The sequence below is a fragment of the Gallinula chloropus genome (assembly GCF_964237585.1).
Source record: "Gallinula chloropus genome assembly, chromosome: 7".
Taxonomy (NCBI): Eukaryota; Metazoa; Chordata; class Aves; order Gruiformes; family Rallidae; genus Gallinula; species Gallinula chloropus.
In genome coordinates this window covers 29,800,517-29,817,022 of record NC_140092.1, presented here as the reverse complement: position 1 = coordinate 29,817,022, position 16,506 = coordinate 29,800,517, and the positions used below count along the sequence as shown (strand labels likewise).

The window sequence follows — 16,506 nt, the reverse complement described above, 5'->3', positions numbered from 1 at the left end:
ATGGGAGTTTATCTCTCAACCAGCTCCTAGGAAGAACGTATGCCCCAGCCACAGCTTTCTAGTTCCAGCACGTCTCATCCAAAGATTAAAATGGGACAATGCCATGAACAATCAGGGAAGGCTGTCCCACCACGTGCAGAGCCAGTGTCTCAGCTATAACTGCGCTTCCTCTTTTAAAGCCTTGCTGGTTCCATAATTTATCCAGTCCTGGGATGCACTTCTAATTTGCTACTTGCAAACTGCCACAGCAATTTGAATCTGAAGAGCTTCATATGCAGATACTGAGCTTTACTTGTCCTTGAAATGAAGGCTCCAAAGTGATGAGAGCACTGCTGGAGATGTTGCTCACTGGGTCCTGCTGTGCAGATGCTCACAAATCACACTATTGTTCATGGCACAGGGCTTAGAGGGAGAGAGGTTGGCTCCAAACTTCTGAGACATTTCATCCCAAAATTATTTAGCTTATATTTTAAGAAAGTTATCTGCATGAGGGGTTCATGTGTATCACAGGAGGCTTTCTGAAGCTCCTGGAACACTTTTATTCAGTGAATAAAGAAAGGGATGGAAAACTGAATACAGACACCAGCTCTGACTTCTGGTGGTAACACAGAATCACCCTGGAAAGATTTTTGTTGGTGTATAATTTGGGTTAGGATCAGGTTGAAGCTCCCTGAAGAAAGATGCATAATGATGCTCAGGATGGGTTGCAGCTTTGTGAATGCAGTTAAAGTCAAGGCATGAACTATTAAGTGCTCCAGCCCTTCCAGCTGCTCTTTTGGGTAGCTGCAGCCCATTAAAAAAAATCAATTCATTAGCTAATTCCCCTCGAGTCACAGGGCTGCTTGCTGCTGCCTTGGGTGGGAAGGAAGAACAGGACAGGGGCATGGGAGCATTGGGTGGCTCGTGAGGGGTGAAAGCAGATCCCTGCTGCCATGACATCTGCCATGAGCACCAGCTACAGCCTGCTGAAGAGCCCAAATCCTATGGGAGCTGCAGGAGGTCCTGTCTCTGCTGTCCATTTACACACCAACCCCTCTTGAATTTTGTGGCCTGGGTTCCTTTCCGTTAAACTAAGCGCCCCATCCGCAGTGAGGCAGGAAGGAGGGAAAGAGACAATCGCCGGTGGTGTTCAGCATCAGTCGTGGGTGTAAATCCTTACAGTGTGAAAGGAGAGTAGAGAATGAACAGAGAAAAGAGCAGGTAAGGTCTCCTTGTCCTTTCTCCTGATAGTTTCCCCCTTCATTTGCCCTCTTTCCTCAGTCCTTCAAAATTCAGCAAAACATTTTTGGTGCTCCTGGCTCACCCTGAAGAAGTAAAGCCTCTGAAATGCCTTTATTGCAGGTATATCCATGTAACAGGATTTAGCAGGTCTCTGTTGAAGGGTTCTGAGAGCGTTTTATCACCAGCTGCATCTTTTGCAAGAGCTTCTGGCTCTGGATGCTGCTCAAATGCTGGCAAACCCAACATGTCTCTTTTCCACGCCCCAGCTAATTGGAGAAGCCCATTAGGCTGGCGCAAGCTTTACATGGGAAAGCCTGTGGCAAGGGCAGTTGGTCTCCAGAGTGGTGCCTTGCCTAATGGCAGGAGTCAGTGGTTAATGAGCTGCACCACCATTAGTAAACCCTACGGGGACTTCAGGGGAGAGAGGTGGCTTAGGGCTTAACTTGAGTTTGGGCATGGGGTATGCCCTGACTTACCATCATTGACAAGGTGGAAGGGAGTTTTATCCATGCCTCCTGGAAGGGTAGAGGTGCCTAACTCATCAGAGAGCCACTAAGCAGGTCTTGCAACCACAGGACACTGTCCTTCAAGGAGTATTCTCCATTCTTTTCAAAGCTGGTGTGCTGCCCCAGTCCTGCAGACCCCTAAGCGTGCCGCATAGCTGGAGTTTGTCTCAAAGTTAGGGGCGAAGTTGAACGCTCGTCCTTCCAGCACTGAGTCCTCACCGAGAAGTCTCACCACGGCCAAGATAAGAACAACATGTTTTAGGCAGGAAATCTCTTTCTTAGCTTCTGCTGTGGTTGAAATGATTGTTTAGTGATCATACAGGTGAGAAGGCACAAAGCAGTCTAAGCAGCTAATGAGTAGAGGCAGCGCCGCAGAAGGAAATGGGTTCGGTGGGTTCGGTGAGTGTCTATGCAATAAAGAGATGTCATGGTTAAACTTTAGAGATTAATTTATGTGCAATCAAGATAGAAAGTAACATTTAAAATGGAACCAGAGGGATGGAAGGGCTGCTTCATTCGAGCAGATTTAAAATCCTGACATGTGAAGAAGAACATTCTTCTACAGGGCCAGTGGTGGAGAAATTCCCACCTACAGCAGCGCCTTCAGCATCACAGAACTGTAGGGGTTGGAAGGGACCTCCAGAGATCATCAGGTCCAACCCCCCTGCCAAAGCAGGGTCCCTAGGACAGGTCACACAGGGAGGTGTCCAGATGGGTCTTGAATATCTCCAGAGAAGGAGACTCCACACCCTCCTGGGCAGCCTGTCCCAGGGGTCTGTCATCCTCACCAGGAAGAAGTTCTACCCCAGATTGGTGCAGAACTTCCTGTGCTCCAACTTGAGGCCGTCGCTCCTTGTCCTGTCCTCACAGACCACTGAGAAGAGGCTGGCCATCTCCCCTTGTGTCCCACTCTCCCCTTGTGCCGGGTTGCTCCCGTGAGGCCCTCAGCAAACCTACAGATGCACATGGCAGTCCTGAATGAATTAATTTGTTCCCTTGCCTCTGACTCTCTCCTGCCTCGCTCACTACACCAGACTACACAGGTGTCTTTAGTCGAGGGAGCAAGACTTGTCAGGACACCACGCCAAGTCTTGTGGGATCTTGGTCTGGACAGGGGCGTGTATTACAGATGGCACACTCTGCCAGATATGAAGTACAGTAGAAAAAGGCTGGGTTTGAACTTCATGAGCAGAGATTCGCGATTTTATCCATACCATTGCTCCCTGGGAGCTCTACAGTGAACCGTAAAGTGGCCATGAAAATCTAATTAAGCCCTGATGTATGCACAATCCCCACTAATTAGGCTGTGGGCACTCAGCACTAAAACGTGTGATCAGATGGAGTTGTGCAAGTCAGAGATTACCTTTGTTTTCCTTTGGTCATATCCCTGGATAAAAACCCTGTCCAAAATCTCACCTCAGTTCGTACTGGTCAGGATTTTGCAAGGTCATGGAAGACCACGTCCCAAGCTGGCCTTGGTGGTTTGGAAGACGTCACGCAGGAGAAAGCCAGAAATGCCAAACTTTAATTAAAGCACATTTAACCACTGATCCCCACAGTGCTTTTAATAAGCGCATTCAGCACAGAAATCAGTGCTGCTTCTGGGCCTTTCCATGTCAGTAAAAGAAAAGCCTCCTTCCTAATTTGAAGAGGTGAAGAGGTAGCAAAGGGTTACCAGGCCAGCCTGTGTTTGCCCATGCCAGTCTCTACCTGGCACCTCTGGGAATGGTTTTAAATTGGAAGGGGGTACATTTAGATTGGATATTAGGAAAAAAATTTTCACTACTAGGGTGGTGAGGCACTGGAACATGTTGTCTGGAGAGGTAGTGGAGACCCCATCCCTAGAGACATTCAAGATTAGGCTTGAGGGAGCTCTGAGTGACCTGATCTAGTGAAGATGTCCCTGCTCACTGCAGGGGGTAGGGACTAGATGGCCTCTAAAAGTCCCTTCCAACCTAATGTATTCTATGATTCCATGATGACTCCAGCATCCAGGAGGGGAAGGCGCCTGGGTTGGTCCCCATGTGCATCAGCATCTCACTCCTTCCCCTCCTTCCACCTGCAGCAACGGCAGCGCTGAGATGGCTGCGGTGTATTACGAGCGCATTGATGTGGAAGGTCACCACTACGGCCCTTCGTCCCAGCAGCGGAAGGACGCTTTGAAGGAGGTGGACAAGGCCTTGAGCAACATGATCACACTCATCAAGGTGAGTGGTGTCCGAAAACCCAGCTCCCAGGTTTGCCTTTGGAAAAGGCTTTTGAAACTGCTCTTCGTGGCACTGCCTATTTAATGCCTGTTAATTGGATGAGTTGGCTGTAACCTTTTATTTCCTGAGACATGGAGGCTGCTGAGACCACACGGAAGTCAAGGCACCATTCCCTTGACTTTTCTTTTTGTGGATGGTGTTAAAATTCTCCCAGTGGATTAATACACCCATAGCACCAGAGAGCAATAAAGCAACATACGTGTTGCTCTGTTTATAAACGCTGTTTCCAGCTGGGCTTTCTAATAGGCCAAAAACCCCCAAAGCCTGAAGACAGGCTGAGGGAGCTGGGCTTGTTCAGCCCAGAGAAGAAAAGGCTGCCAGGGGACCTCATTGCAGCCTTCCAGTCCCTGAAGGGAGCAGAGAAATAGGAGGGGAATCAACTTTTTAAAAGGGTAAATAATGGCAGGACAAGGGGGAATGGATTGAAACTGAAGGAGGGAAGGTTTAAATTAGATATTAGAGGGAAGCTCTTTACACAGAGAGTGGTGAGGGGCTGGAACAGGCTGCCCAGAGAGGTGGTGGATGCCCCATCCCTGGAGGTGTTCAAGGCCAGGTTGGATGGGGTCCTGGGCAGCCTTGTGTAGCTCCAGGCCTGGAGGTTGGTGTCCCTGCCTGTGGCAGGGGGTTGGGACTCTATGATCCTTGGACTCCCTTCCAACTCAGACCATTCTATGATTCTATGATTCTTTCTAAGGTTTGTGGAATCAGATAATTAACTTTTACAGTGTTTTTTATGGCACTGCTCAGGCTATCCAGATGATTCTGCAGTGAGAAAAGGAGGATACCCAGGGTCAATGTCAAATCTATGAGTATTGACAGGGATAAACACGTGTTAGAAGTTTTCACATGTTTCTGTGAGGAGAGGAAAATGTATTTCCAATTCCACTAAATTATAAAGGCTGTAATGTGAAGGGATTGTGTTTGGCAGGAGGAGAGAAACAGCCCAACCACAGGCGGTACCATGTCAAAGTTGCTCTTCCCCCGCCATTTTGGCCTACAGTGGAATAAAACTCCATCTAAGACCAACTGGAATAACTGGTTTGTGGGACTGGGAAGTAGCCTCTGGTTATTTGGTAAAGGGGTGGGTTTGTTTTGGCAAACATTTTGTGGTGCTAACCTCTCAGACTCTTCCAGGGCAGCGGGTGGATGCCCACCATTACAGGTGGTGGCAAAGCATGCCGCAAGGCGTTTGTGCCCATGCTCCTTCTGGCCAACTTCCACTGCATCAGTGGAGGTCTAAAGGGTTCTAAAATTTGCCAGTGGGCACAGATGGTGTGAAACACTCACCCAGCTGTGACAGCTGTCATGTGCTTGCTTCACAGAGCAAGGGCCTTCAGCACAACATCAATGTCATCCTCTTCTCCGATCATGGAATGACAGACATCTCTTGGGCAGACAAAGTAATTGAGCTGAAAAACTATATCAATATGAGTGATACCATACAAATGAAGGACCGAGGTCCTGTTGTGAGCCTTTGGCCAGCTCCAGAGAAGCACATGGAGGTAAGTATAGCTTATTTGTATTTATATATAGCCTAGGTGATCCTGCTCTGGTAGGGGGGTTGGACTAGATGATCTTTGGAGGTCCCTTCCAACTCCTCACATTCTGTGATCCTGTGATTTGGTTTTGTGTCTCCTTCTTTTATAGGACATTTGTGTCTTCTGCTTGCTTGTAGCACCCAAATTCCACTCTCAGAGAGGTGTGTAAAAATCAGCCTGAGGCTCTTACCAGGGGTCAGACTTGGGTCCCATGTCGCTCCTGCGATGAGGGTTTCTGAAGGGAAGTCCCACCAGGCAAATTAAAGAGCAGGATCTCTCACAGTTATTTGGAACAGATGTATACTTTCAAACCCTACTTCTGGTAAATAACTAAAAGAATTTAGCTCAAAACCCATTTTACGATTTCATATATAGATATATACAAATTATATATATAGTTTTATATAAAAGTCAATTTATTGATGCTGTATCTGGGGTTTTCAAATGACCTGGAGGACATCAGGCACATGTATTCTTTTAAAATCCCATTAGACCAGAAGTACAGAAAATAAACTTCTTACAATATTCTCCTTTGAAGAATTTTGATGAATAAGCACGTTGGATTGAATCAACCATGAAAGCCCAAGGCTAGGACTGCTGCATTTTGAGTGACAGATTAAAACAATGCAGAAAAACAATCTCAAAACCACTTGAAAAGAAGGAAAATGCTGCATCTCTAATTAACAGACGAGTATGTTATAGTTTAACCAGAACCCAATGCTTGCCAAGTCATTGCTGTCCTCAGCATATAGATGAAGGGATGTACACAAATGGTAGTCCATGCTCCAGGTGAATAATTTTATTTCCTATATTATGTTTTAGCCAGTTCCCCTATATTGCAGCTTGTGGATTTTTAGTATTTTTTTTTTAAAGAGAGTATTTGCTCATTTTTGCACCCAAACAGGCTGTCCAGGAGTTGTAGAACTGTGATGCTATGAACATTTCCAATCAGTGCCAGGATGGAAAGCTGTTGTAGAGGCACGTGCAAGCCTAGCTCTCAGTTCCTGCAAGGGATCGCAGTGTTCACATGTGCTCTCCTCAGCCTTAACTTAGGTCTGTAGGCCAGCCTTAACTTAGACAGGTCTGTAGGCCAGACCTTCAAACAAGGGCAAGTAGAGCTTGTGACTTCACATAGAAATGAGGTTTCATCTGACAAAGCTCTTAAGCACCCGCTTCTCTCTTGTTCAACAGGCTTATATCCCCAAGGAGATTAAAATACAGAGCCTTGCATGGTGGATTTTTCTTCCTCCATTTCTTTTTAGGATTGCTTACCAGAATGCTGCTTTTTTCAAGCAAAATAGAGTTGATTTTCTGTTTCCCAGTAGTCAGATCCTCTATTCTTCATTCACTTTGAAGAGCCACATTAAGGAATTAGATCATACCTTAACACAGCGGTATGACACATGTGAGTTCATAGAATCATGGATGCCCAGACTGGTCTGGGTTGGAAGGGACCCCAAGGATCACAGAGCTCCAACCCTCTGCCACAGGCGGGGCCACCAACCTCCAGGCCTGGAGGTTGCCCAGGGCCCCATCCAACCTGGCCTTCAACACCCCCAGGGGTGGGGGCAACATCTCTTTTCCACATCTGTACCCAGTCCACATGGTGCCTTTGAGCATCCCTCATCACTTAAGAGCTTACTTTCCCCGTGATGATTTGGTTTCTAATGATCTATCCCTGTGGGTTGATCTATTCACATGTAGATTCACGTGTGTGAATGTGCGTATTATAAGTCCACGTCAGACATGAGTTCATGCATTCCGAGCTGTTTATGATCAAGTTTGCAGAACCTCCCTAAACCATGTAAGCAGGTTTTGCACAGTCATCATCTTTGGACCAGCAAAGTCTGAGTTTGAATGTGCTGATCATCTTCTCGGGATGGCAGTGACAGGACAAGGGGCAGCGGGTGCAGCTGGAACAGAGGAAGCTCCATGTGAATATAAGGAGGAACTTTCTCCCTGTGAGGGTGACAGAGCCCTGGGACAGGCTGCCCAGAGAGGCTGTGGAGTCTCCTTCTCTGGAGACATTCAAACCTACCTGGATGTGTTCCTGTGGGATTTGGTCTGGGTGATCCTGCTCTGGCAGGGGGGTTGGACTAGATGATCTTTCGAGGTCCCTTCCAACCCCTAACGTTCTGTGATCCTGTCATGATTAGCCATTAAAGGCAATTAGCTGTTTTAGAAATTTGTGTGTCCCCATGTACCCATAGGTGTGCACATGCCCTTTGCAGCCACATGGTTCCTAACATTGGTTCTTCCTTGCAGATCTATCAGAAATTGAAAGCTGTGGAACACATGGACGTGTATAACATACAGGACATTCCAAACAGGTTTTTCTACAAAAAAGGGAAGTTTGTGTCTCCTCTGACTCTTGTGGCTGAGAAAGGATGGTTCATAGTAGAGGTAAAGTATGGAAAACATCAAAACACCAAGAAAAACGTGCAGTTCTATCTGGGCATTGGTTAAAGTATTACATCATGTACTTGGGCTGACTGCAATGCTAGCGTCAAATACTGCTGCGTGCTTAGAAGGGCCTAAGGCATCTGCTGAAGGCAGACAAAGTTACTCAAGAGGGTTCTTTTTCATATAAGGCAGGAGGAGCTTTTGCATTTCCCATTCCAGTTCTGTGGCTCTACTCCTCTTCCCCCATCCCATCTCCCTCCTTTTGGGCACAGAAGGGGTGTTTCCATTTCGAGACCTTGCTACCCTTCCATTCAGCACTATGTCATGGCAACTCTTCCTTTCTGCCTGGCTTCCCACCCACCAGCCTCTGTCCTAAAAACATCCCGTTTCTCCCAAGCCCTCCAGTCTCCAAAGGGTCAGGATGGGGCTTTGCTCCTCAGGAGTAGCCAGAGCACACACCACAAACCCGAGAGCTTGTTCCACAGAGCATCTCTGGGTTTCTCACACCGACTGATGGTGTTGTTATAAAATTGGTGGGCAGTGTTTGGGGTTTGTTTGGGGGTTTTTATTGTACTCACTTTGTTACTGGGCATCTCCACAACACAGAGAGTAACTGCACCTCACCACAGCTGGAAGGGTGAGGCAACTTAGAAATCTTTCAAGAGCTCTACTATGTGATTTACCCAAGGCCAGACAGTAAGTCAGTAATTTGGTGACACAATCAAGGAGTCCTGCTAGGTTTTTTACAGTGTCCTAGCACGGTCATTACATCACACTGCCTCAGAGATTACCACAACTCAGCTGAGCATCTTTTATGACCCTCACAGATACCAGGCTTTGCCCAAGACAGTCCTCACCACCCTATTCCTCACTAGCCAGCTTGACTTTAGGATAACATTTTCTACAGCTGAACAAAACTGCATCATTAAAAAAAAAAAAACAACCCAATTGCTTTTGAGTGCAGATGGGTGAGCAGCAAGTTTCTGATTAAACATTTAAATTAGAAAGCCAGAGTTAAGATTCAGACTCGTAGGGTAGAAATCTGAAACATTTTTGCTGGAATTATTTAAAAAGAAATAAAATCACAACTAAACTCTTTTGTACAGAAGTTCAACATGGAACATTTTTACATATTCTTTAAAAAAAAAAAGCCCTTAAAAAGAAAAATAATCATTGAAACTCTGACAAACCTTAATAACAGTGCAGCAAACACCGCTGCTATGGTAATTATTTCTGTCTCTCTGCCCATTCCTTCCCATTGTTTCTGATTTTCGAGAATGTCCTCTCATTAATGCTGTCAGATTTCCCTTCTCCCTGGTACATTTTCATTAGCTGTGAATGGGATGTGAAAATGAAAATTTCCTGTCATATTTTTAAAGCAATAATTGAGCCTTCTATTATACTTCCTGCCCAAACCACTCAAGAGAGGATGTTCAGCTCTTCCCTCACGGTGTGTTTTAACTCTCTGTTGGCTAGTGGACAGCTAGAAGCTCCTGGAAACAAGTGGGGGCTTGGGATAGTTGTTTTTGCCTTTGGAGAGAAAAAGGGGGTGCATCTGTAAAATGGGTTTGGTTCTTTGTTTGGGGTTCTTTTTCCCCCAGCAAAGAGCAGAGGAACAAAAAGCCCGTCCACGTTTTGGTTAAAACAGGCTGGGGAGGGATCTCACACACCTCCAGCTGTACCAAAGCTGGATCTGCTGATATTATCTCATCCTCCCCAGACATGAGTGAGTGGTCCCCATCCTTTGAGCAGAATTTCCCCCAGGCGTTCTCCTGCGTGCTCCTCCTGTACCCATCCCACTGTACTTTCCCAAGTTTTAGGGAACAGTTGCTGTGATGCTTCTAACCATGCAGACACAGGGGAAAAGTCCTGGAAAGCCCAGGGAAAAATCATCAGGACCCCCGAAATGCCTGCTTCAGTCATCTTTGAGCAGTGGTGCTAGCCTGAGCTTACGCTGAACATGAAATACAAACATCTCGTGTTTTTTGTGTCCTATTCTGGGCTCCTCACCACAAGAAGGACATTGAGGTCCTTGAACAGGTCCAGAGAAGGGCAACCAGGCTGGGGAAGGGGCTGGAGGGCAAATCATATGAGGAACGGCTGAGGGAGCTGGGGGTGTTCAGCCTGGAGAAGAGGAGGCTGAGGGGAGACCTTCTCACCACCTACAACTACCTGAAGGGAGGATGTAGAGAGGTGGGCGATGGTCTCTTCAGCCAGGGGACAGGAGATGGGACAAGGGGAAATGGCACAAAGCTGCACCAGGGCAGGGTCAGAGCAGATGTTAGGAAAAAATTTTTTACTGAAAGAGTTGTGAGGGCCTGGAACAGGCTGCCCAGGGAGGGGGTTGAGTCACCTTCCCTGGATGTGTTTAAAAGACGGGTAGATGAGGTACTTAGGGATGTGGTTTAGCATAGGGTGGGAACGGTTGGACTTGATGATCTTAAAAGTCTTTTCCAACCTTGTGACTCTGTGAAAAATAATTTTAAAAATGTCTGTGCCTTTGACCAGAGATCCAGCTGCAAAAGGGTATCTCCTCGTGCCTGGGCAGGTGATGGAAAGGCACTCCTGTGTTTGACATTGCTCGGGAAGCAGCTGGATCCAGGACATCTGACAGGACTGTGGAGACCAGGTTTAGCTTCAGCAGAGTCATGATAGCACCAATGAAATACTGTAAATTAGATGTGACTTGGCCTGTCTGGAGCTGATGCTAACAAGTGCTGTGCGGGTTGTCTCATGGTGACAGTTTGTTCCCAGGAACCACAGTGAGTGGAGGCAGAGCGTAAGGAGTTGCTGTGGTAGGAAGAGGGGAAGGTCTCTCTTTTCTCCTTGGCTTGCTCTGAGTGCTGTCAATGGAATAGATGGGGACAAGGAAAGAGATTTAATTTGTCAGCTAAAATTGCTCACTTATCTGGTACATCTGCTCATTATTAGATACAAAGAAATGCAAGAGATACCCAAGGGGGTTCCCCTGGAAAGCAGTCGGAAGAGCTGCACCTCCTAGTCATTGCCATCCTTGCTGCTCCTGCCCATGGTCAGGCTGCTGCTTCTTGGGCAGAGGAGGAAAACAAAGCCAGACAAAAGAAATGTTTGGAAGTGGAAAGGGATCTTCAATCAACCTCCTTCAGCACCCATAGGGGTTGCAGCAGCTCTTGTTCCAGGATGGGAACCTGGGAGACTCAGTCAGGTTGTCTTCTGTGCTGCTGTAATGCAGTGTGAAGTCCACACCTTGCCACTTTGGGGAACTGTAGCTGCTTTGCTGTAACCATCAGAGAAATTCATCCCAGGGGTCTAATGACCTGACAGCTGATACTCTGAGGGGAGACCTCATCACGGTCTGAGGCTTCTTGACGAGGCGGAGCGAAGGGGCAGGTGCTGATCTCCTCCCTTTGGGGACAAGGGATAGAACCCAAGGGAACAGCATGAAGCTGTGACAGGGGAGGTTTAGGCTGGATGTCAGGAAGAGGTTCTGCACTGAGAGGGGGGTCGGGCACTGGCACAGGCTCCCCAGGGAAGTGGTCACAGCCCCGAGCTGGGCTGAGCTCAAGAAGCATCTGGACGATGCGCTCAGTCCCATGCTCTGACTTGGCTGGGCCTGTGTGGAGCCAGGAGTGGGACTCAATGGTTCTTAGGGGTCCCTCCCAACTCAGGAGAGCTTGTGATTCTATGATTCTATGTCTAAGTGAAATTCCTGCCATAGTTTTGAGGCTACCTGGAGTGTCACGTCTGCTGCCATCCCGAGGGAGCACAGGAGAAGAGAAAGCTGCGAAGAGAGGGCTGGTCCAGCATTTTGAGCCCCCCTACAGACCTCAGGTCCCAAGAGGGCCAAGATATGGCACTGGTGTAGGTAGTCTGGTAGTTAGCATGGAGCAGGAGAAAGTAAGGAAGGAGTTTAAAAGAATGACCTAAGCGCACCATGGGCAAGAAAAAACAAGGCTTACGGTGATGAAAGATTAAAGCAAGGACAGCCAGCGGGGAGAGAACTGAGTGTGGTCTGTGTCAGGGAGAAGGGGAGGCTCGATGGAAGGAACCTCATTGCTTTAACACTAAAGCAGGGAGAAGAAATTAGAATAATTAGAAAGCATCTAGTAAAGGTGCCGTTTGTATTGTTTAGGCTGACTAGTCAAATGGAGCCAAAATAGCTGCTTTTTCCGTGGTGCCAGTGGCATGTAGGGCAGGACAAGCCCCCATCACATCCACAGGAGTGCGTGGCACTGGGTGGGAGAGCGGAGAGCTGGCACATGGCGGGAGGGACACGATTTTGCGTACACCCGTCAGGCACGGCTGTGATACCTTGTGCTCACAACAGAAATTCAGGCGAGGGAGAGGTGGAAAGCTGTTCCCCACCCTCAGCCTGGTGACAGCAAAGGCGGGGATCACCCCTCCTGGCGATGAGCCCCTGTGATGATGATGGCCTGACGGGGTGGTACAGCATGTGGAGACACAGCCTGGCACACCATGGTGCCCCACAGCACACGGCCTGTCTGTCCGGCACTGACCGCGCTCCGTGTTGCCACCCAGAGCAGGGAGAAGCTGCCTTACTGGGAGAACGGGACGAGGAAGAAGGATGCCTGGCAGAACGGCTGGCACGGCTACGACAACGAGCTCATGGATATGAGAGGCTTCTTCCTCGCGTACGGACCAGGTACAGTGCCGCCATCCCCGCCATCCCGCTCCCCCCACAGCCCCAGGGGCCCTGCTGCAGCATCCCTGGCGTGTCGGGAGCCTGCTGTGGCACTCTGCGACGCCCCAAACCTACAAATAGATGGCAGGATTTCCTCACTGCAGACGGATGCTGGGAAGGTTTCTAGCTCTGTGTCTGTTTTGTAGCTGGAGAAACAGGGCAGAGAGACATGAAGGGAGGTGGTCAGGCCCTCTCCAATGTCCCAGCACAGTGCTGCTATCTCTTTGCCCTATTTTCCAAGGCTGGTATAAATTTTTAATTCCACTTGAAGTCACTTTTTTGTTGGGGGATTTGGACTCACCGGTGCAGAGCACTTTCTGTAGGAGGGCAGATGCCAACCCCCTGATGTCCATCCATGGAAAACACTGCCGTGCAGCAGGCTGTGACTGCAGACAGGAGTGAAAGCAAAGCAGAACACGCGATGCAATTACTTCAGGCTTATTACATCTACCAAGCACACACCGTGAAGTAGCTCCTGTACTTCGTAAATCAATTTTTTTTCTTTTTTAGTTTTTTCAAATAAAACTGGACTAGAAGTGGAAATAATGAATGAAACCCATTTGAGACGCTTGTGCTGAGCTGTGAGCGGTGCGCTGTGCTTCGGGAGCCGAGTGCCAAGCTACACAGCACCAACTCCTCTCTTCTTGCCCCCTTCTCCCTGCAGATTTCCGATCCAACTTCCGAGCGCCTCCCATCAGATCCGTGGATGTTTACAACATCATGTGCAGCCTGGCAGGAATACAGCCGCTGCCCAACAATGGCTCCTGGTCCAGGGTGGAGTGCATGCTCCGAAACACGGCCCCCCTGGCACCGCTCCCCCTGCGTGGCAGCTGTGCCCTGGCACTAGCTCTGCTCTCTCTGCTCGCCGAGCAGCTCTCCTTACTGTGATCCCCGAACAATGTCTGTCAGTGTCACCAGCAATGCCACCCTTCTCTTCTTTCTTTCCTTTTTTTTTTTAAATTTTTGAATTTATTTTTTGTTTGCTTTCAAAGTCCTCCACTGAGTAATAGCTTCATTACCAGGGTGCTGTCCCCCACTCCTCTGTCGTGCTCTGCCAGGCGTGAATCTGACCCATCCTGCATTTCACACCATGAAGCTGGGTTTTGTGCTGCTCTAAATCCAGCCAGGAAAGTCAGTGCCGCTGCCTTAGATCAACAGCAAGAGCAGAATCCCAGCTGGCTATCTGCAGATCTTTCTGGTGGGTGCATGTGGAGACCTCTGAGCATCAAACGCACCTTACCCCAGCACCTGTAACTGAAGCTCTCCGAAGCTCTTCCAGCACTGAGAGGCTCAGGGATGGAGATAAATCTCTGTGCACGTGACTGGGTTCTGTTGGATTCACTCTAGCTCTGTCACCAGCAGAGTCTCACCTTCTCTTTATGGTGCCAGCCAAGCCTGGTCTATACCCACCCATTCTTCAGAGTGTCATGCCCACTGCTGAGAGATCCTAATACCGAGAGGGGTGCGTCGGCAGGAGAGCATCCTACTTCTCCCAGCCTTTTCTTCTTCATTTTCACCCCAGAGAGAGCCTTGGCCCTGCACAGCTCCAGGGCAGGGCTCTTCCTCACGGACCACAGCAGAGGGGAGGGCTGGGAAAGGGGAGATCACTAAAAATGCTCCACTTCAAAGCAAAACAGCATCTGGACGCACAGAGGTCAGGAGAAAGTAGCATGAGGAAGCCTGGCATTTAGCAGCCTCTCCGCTTTTCCTGGTGGATTTAATATCATCTGCTGAGGTTTGGGGGGGTTTGTACCAAATCGCCTTTCTAAGGGGTTGGTTTTTTTACCACTTGCTGCTTGTCTACCAGCTTTTGCTCTCTACACCTCTGCTGCCACGCAGCACATTGCCCTTTATTCTGCAGCAGGGAGAGAGGTCTACACTGCTGGATCTCCCACCCTCCTGATTGATCCTACCACCATGGCTTATCAAGCCCAGGAGAGGATGGAGCTGTTGCCAGAGGTAATGCCTCTGAGGGTTAAGTCAACGGGATGATGTAATCCTGAAAACTTCAACATAGCAGATACATTAAATCCCTGGAAATCCCGATTTTGACCCTACTCATTCACTCCAGCGCAGACACGGGTCCACCTCGGGGCGAAGTTCAATGCAGGGCTGGCAGCAAAGCCACCAGCACTGCCTGTTAGCTGAGAGGATTCACATCACATAACCATTAAATCATCCCCTTGTCACAGTCTTTGGCATTACGCACCCACCAGGGTGGATGGGTGGGAGTATGCCGTGGCGGGTCGCCACAGAGGGGTTCTTTCCATGTCATTAAATTCCTGCTGTGGAATAAGCCCAGGCTGTAAGGGGCTGATCCTGCAAAGTGTCCTTTCCTCTTTAGGAGGCTGTGGCCTTCTGCAATGCCTTTGGGAGTGCTCAGAGCTTTTTCTGATATACCTCTGAACTGGGAGCTCTCCACGACAAACTGCCTTTAGGAGGGTTTAGATCCTTCCCTGTGTAAAATAAACCTGCAGGACTTGTTATCCAAGTGGATCCAGAGTCAAGCAGGATGTGGGTACGTGTGGTACAGTGAGGTGAAGGGTGAATGATGATGCTGAGGAAAAAAAATCCCAACCCAACACAGCAAAACACCAAATTAAACTTGACAAAAGACTGCTGTAATAGCCGTAAAGATTTATGTAATGTGTTTTTAAAGCTCAAGTGAACCATCAAATCAATTGGGGGAAGAAAAGGGAGAAAATCAGTCCTTGTTATTAGACTGTTGAGTATAAAAGGCAATTTAGTGCTTTCGAAGCATTTGCAAGTAGCTGTAAAACAAGCACCTATTGTTCCGCGTTCCCTGCTGCTCTTTAATGGACCAGGCTCGATGAATTCACTGGAGCACGTTTTTAAAGGGGGAAAAAAATTAAATAAATAACATTATCAGTGTGTAAGATAACCAAATGACTGCATTACCAAGTTCTGCTGGAAAAAAAATCAACAGGATAGATAGAGGCGATACCTGCTGATCCCTCTGTAGCCAGCTGGTTTAACTCACACGGTGAACAGAGCCCAAGGTCCTCTTAGAGAAGAAAAGATCCCCAAAGTGTAAGGCTGCATTCAGAGTCTCAGTTATCCTCAGCTATATTATGGGAAATAACAAATCGGATCCACAAATCGTTCCAGGGATGAGCCAGGCACACAAAACCAAGGTCGATCCCTGGGAATACTTTGTGTGACTCGTTTTTGGCAGTGTCCATGTGCAGATACTGCAGGGCAAACCTTGTGATTGCAGGAGGATCGGCGTGGTCTTAATGCAAGCGTGTGCAGCAACACACCTCAAAAGATACTTGACCTGTCAAAGGGAAACTCAACAGAAACTCATTAGCTCCAGGAGAACTACAGCTTGGGTTTTGTTTTTTTTTTAATTATTTTTTTTGAGAAGTGCCTCTTTCTTCCTCCAAGAAGTTGTACTTCTGAATCAGTTCACATTCTCCTTTAAAAAAAAGTAATAAATCAAGTGTCTTGCCTCTTGCCGGTTCTTCTGTATACTATGCAACGGAGGTGGGTGCATTTTAAAGCCTATTTCTGAGTGATGTTTTTATACAATGACTGATTGTGAATGAATGAATAATTCTGAGTGGTGTTAGACCAAAAAAAATTGCATCTTTTTGTAAATCCTATAGGATTTGGGGGGGGCAAAAAAAAAGCACCACCCCTGTAACACCTTGCCTTTCTTGTCTGATTGCTGCATCAAAGTGTGATAAACAGTGTTTGAAGCTTGTGCTGATTAATCATCAGAATGATGAATGATAACATTGTTTAGAAATGGCAAAGTTGTCAGCATGTAAATTAGGGACATTAAATACATCAAATGAGGTACCGTAGCCTGTATATGCAGTCCTTTTCTTCCAGCTGTGTTTCAGTATTTAACCTTTAGAACATCC

General features: G+C 47.8%; 1 protein-coding gene across 1 annotated transcript in view; it reads left to right on the top strand.

The window, feature by feature from the left end:
* Positions 1-13,632, top strand: part of ENPP6 (ectonucleotide pyrophosphatase/phosphodiesterase 6) — a gene marked incomplete at its 5' end in the record, with an annotated part of 31,893 nt that extends 18,261 nt beyond the window's left edge. The window contains 5 exons of the mRNA XM_084266806.1: positions 3,793-3,934; positions 5,317-5,496; positions 7,798-7,935; positions 12,454-12,577; positions 13,281-13,632. Of these exons, the coding sequence (XP_084122932.1) occupies positions 3,793-3,934; positions 5,317-5,496; positions 7,798-7,935; positions 12,454-12,577; positions 13,281-13,504 (808 nt within the window). The 3' untranslated portion in view covers positions 13,505-13,632. The remainder of the gene's footprint in view (positions 1-3,792; positions 3,935-5,316; positions 5,497-7,797; positions 7,936-12,453; positions 12,578-13,280) is intronic.
* Positions 13,633-16,506: the final 2,874 nt, after the last annotated feature.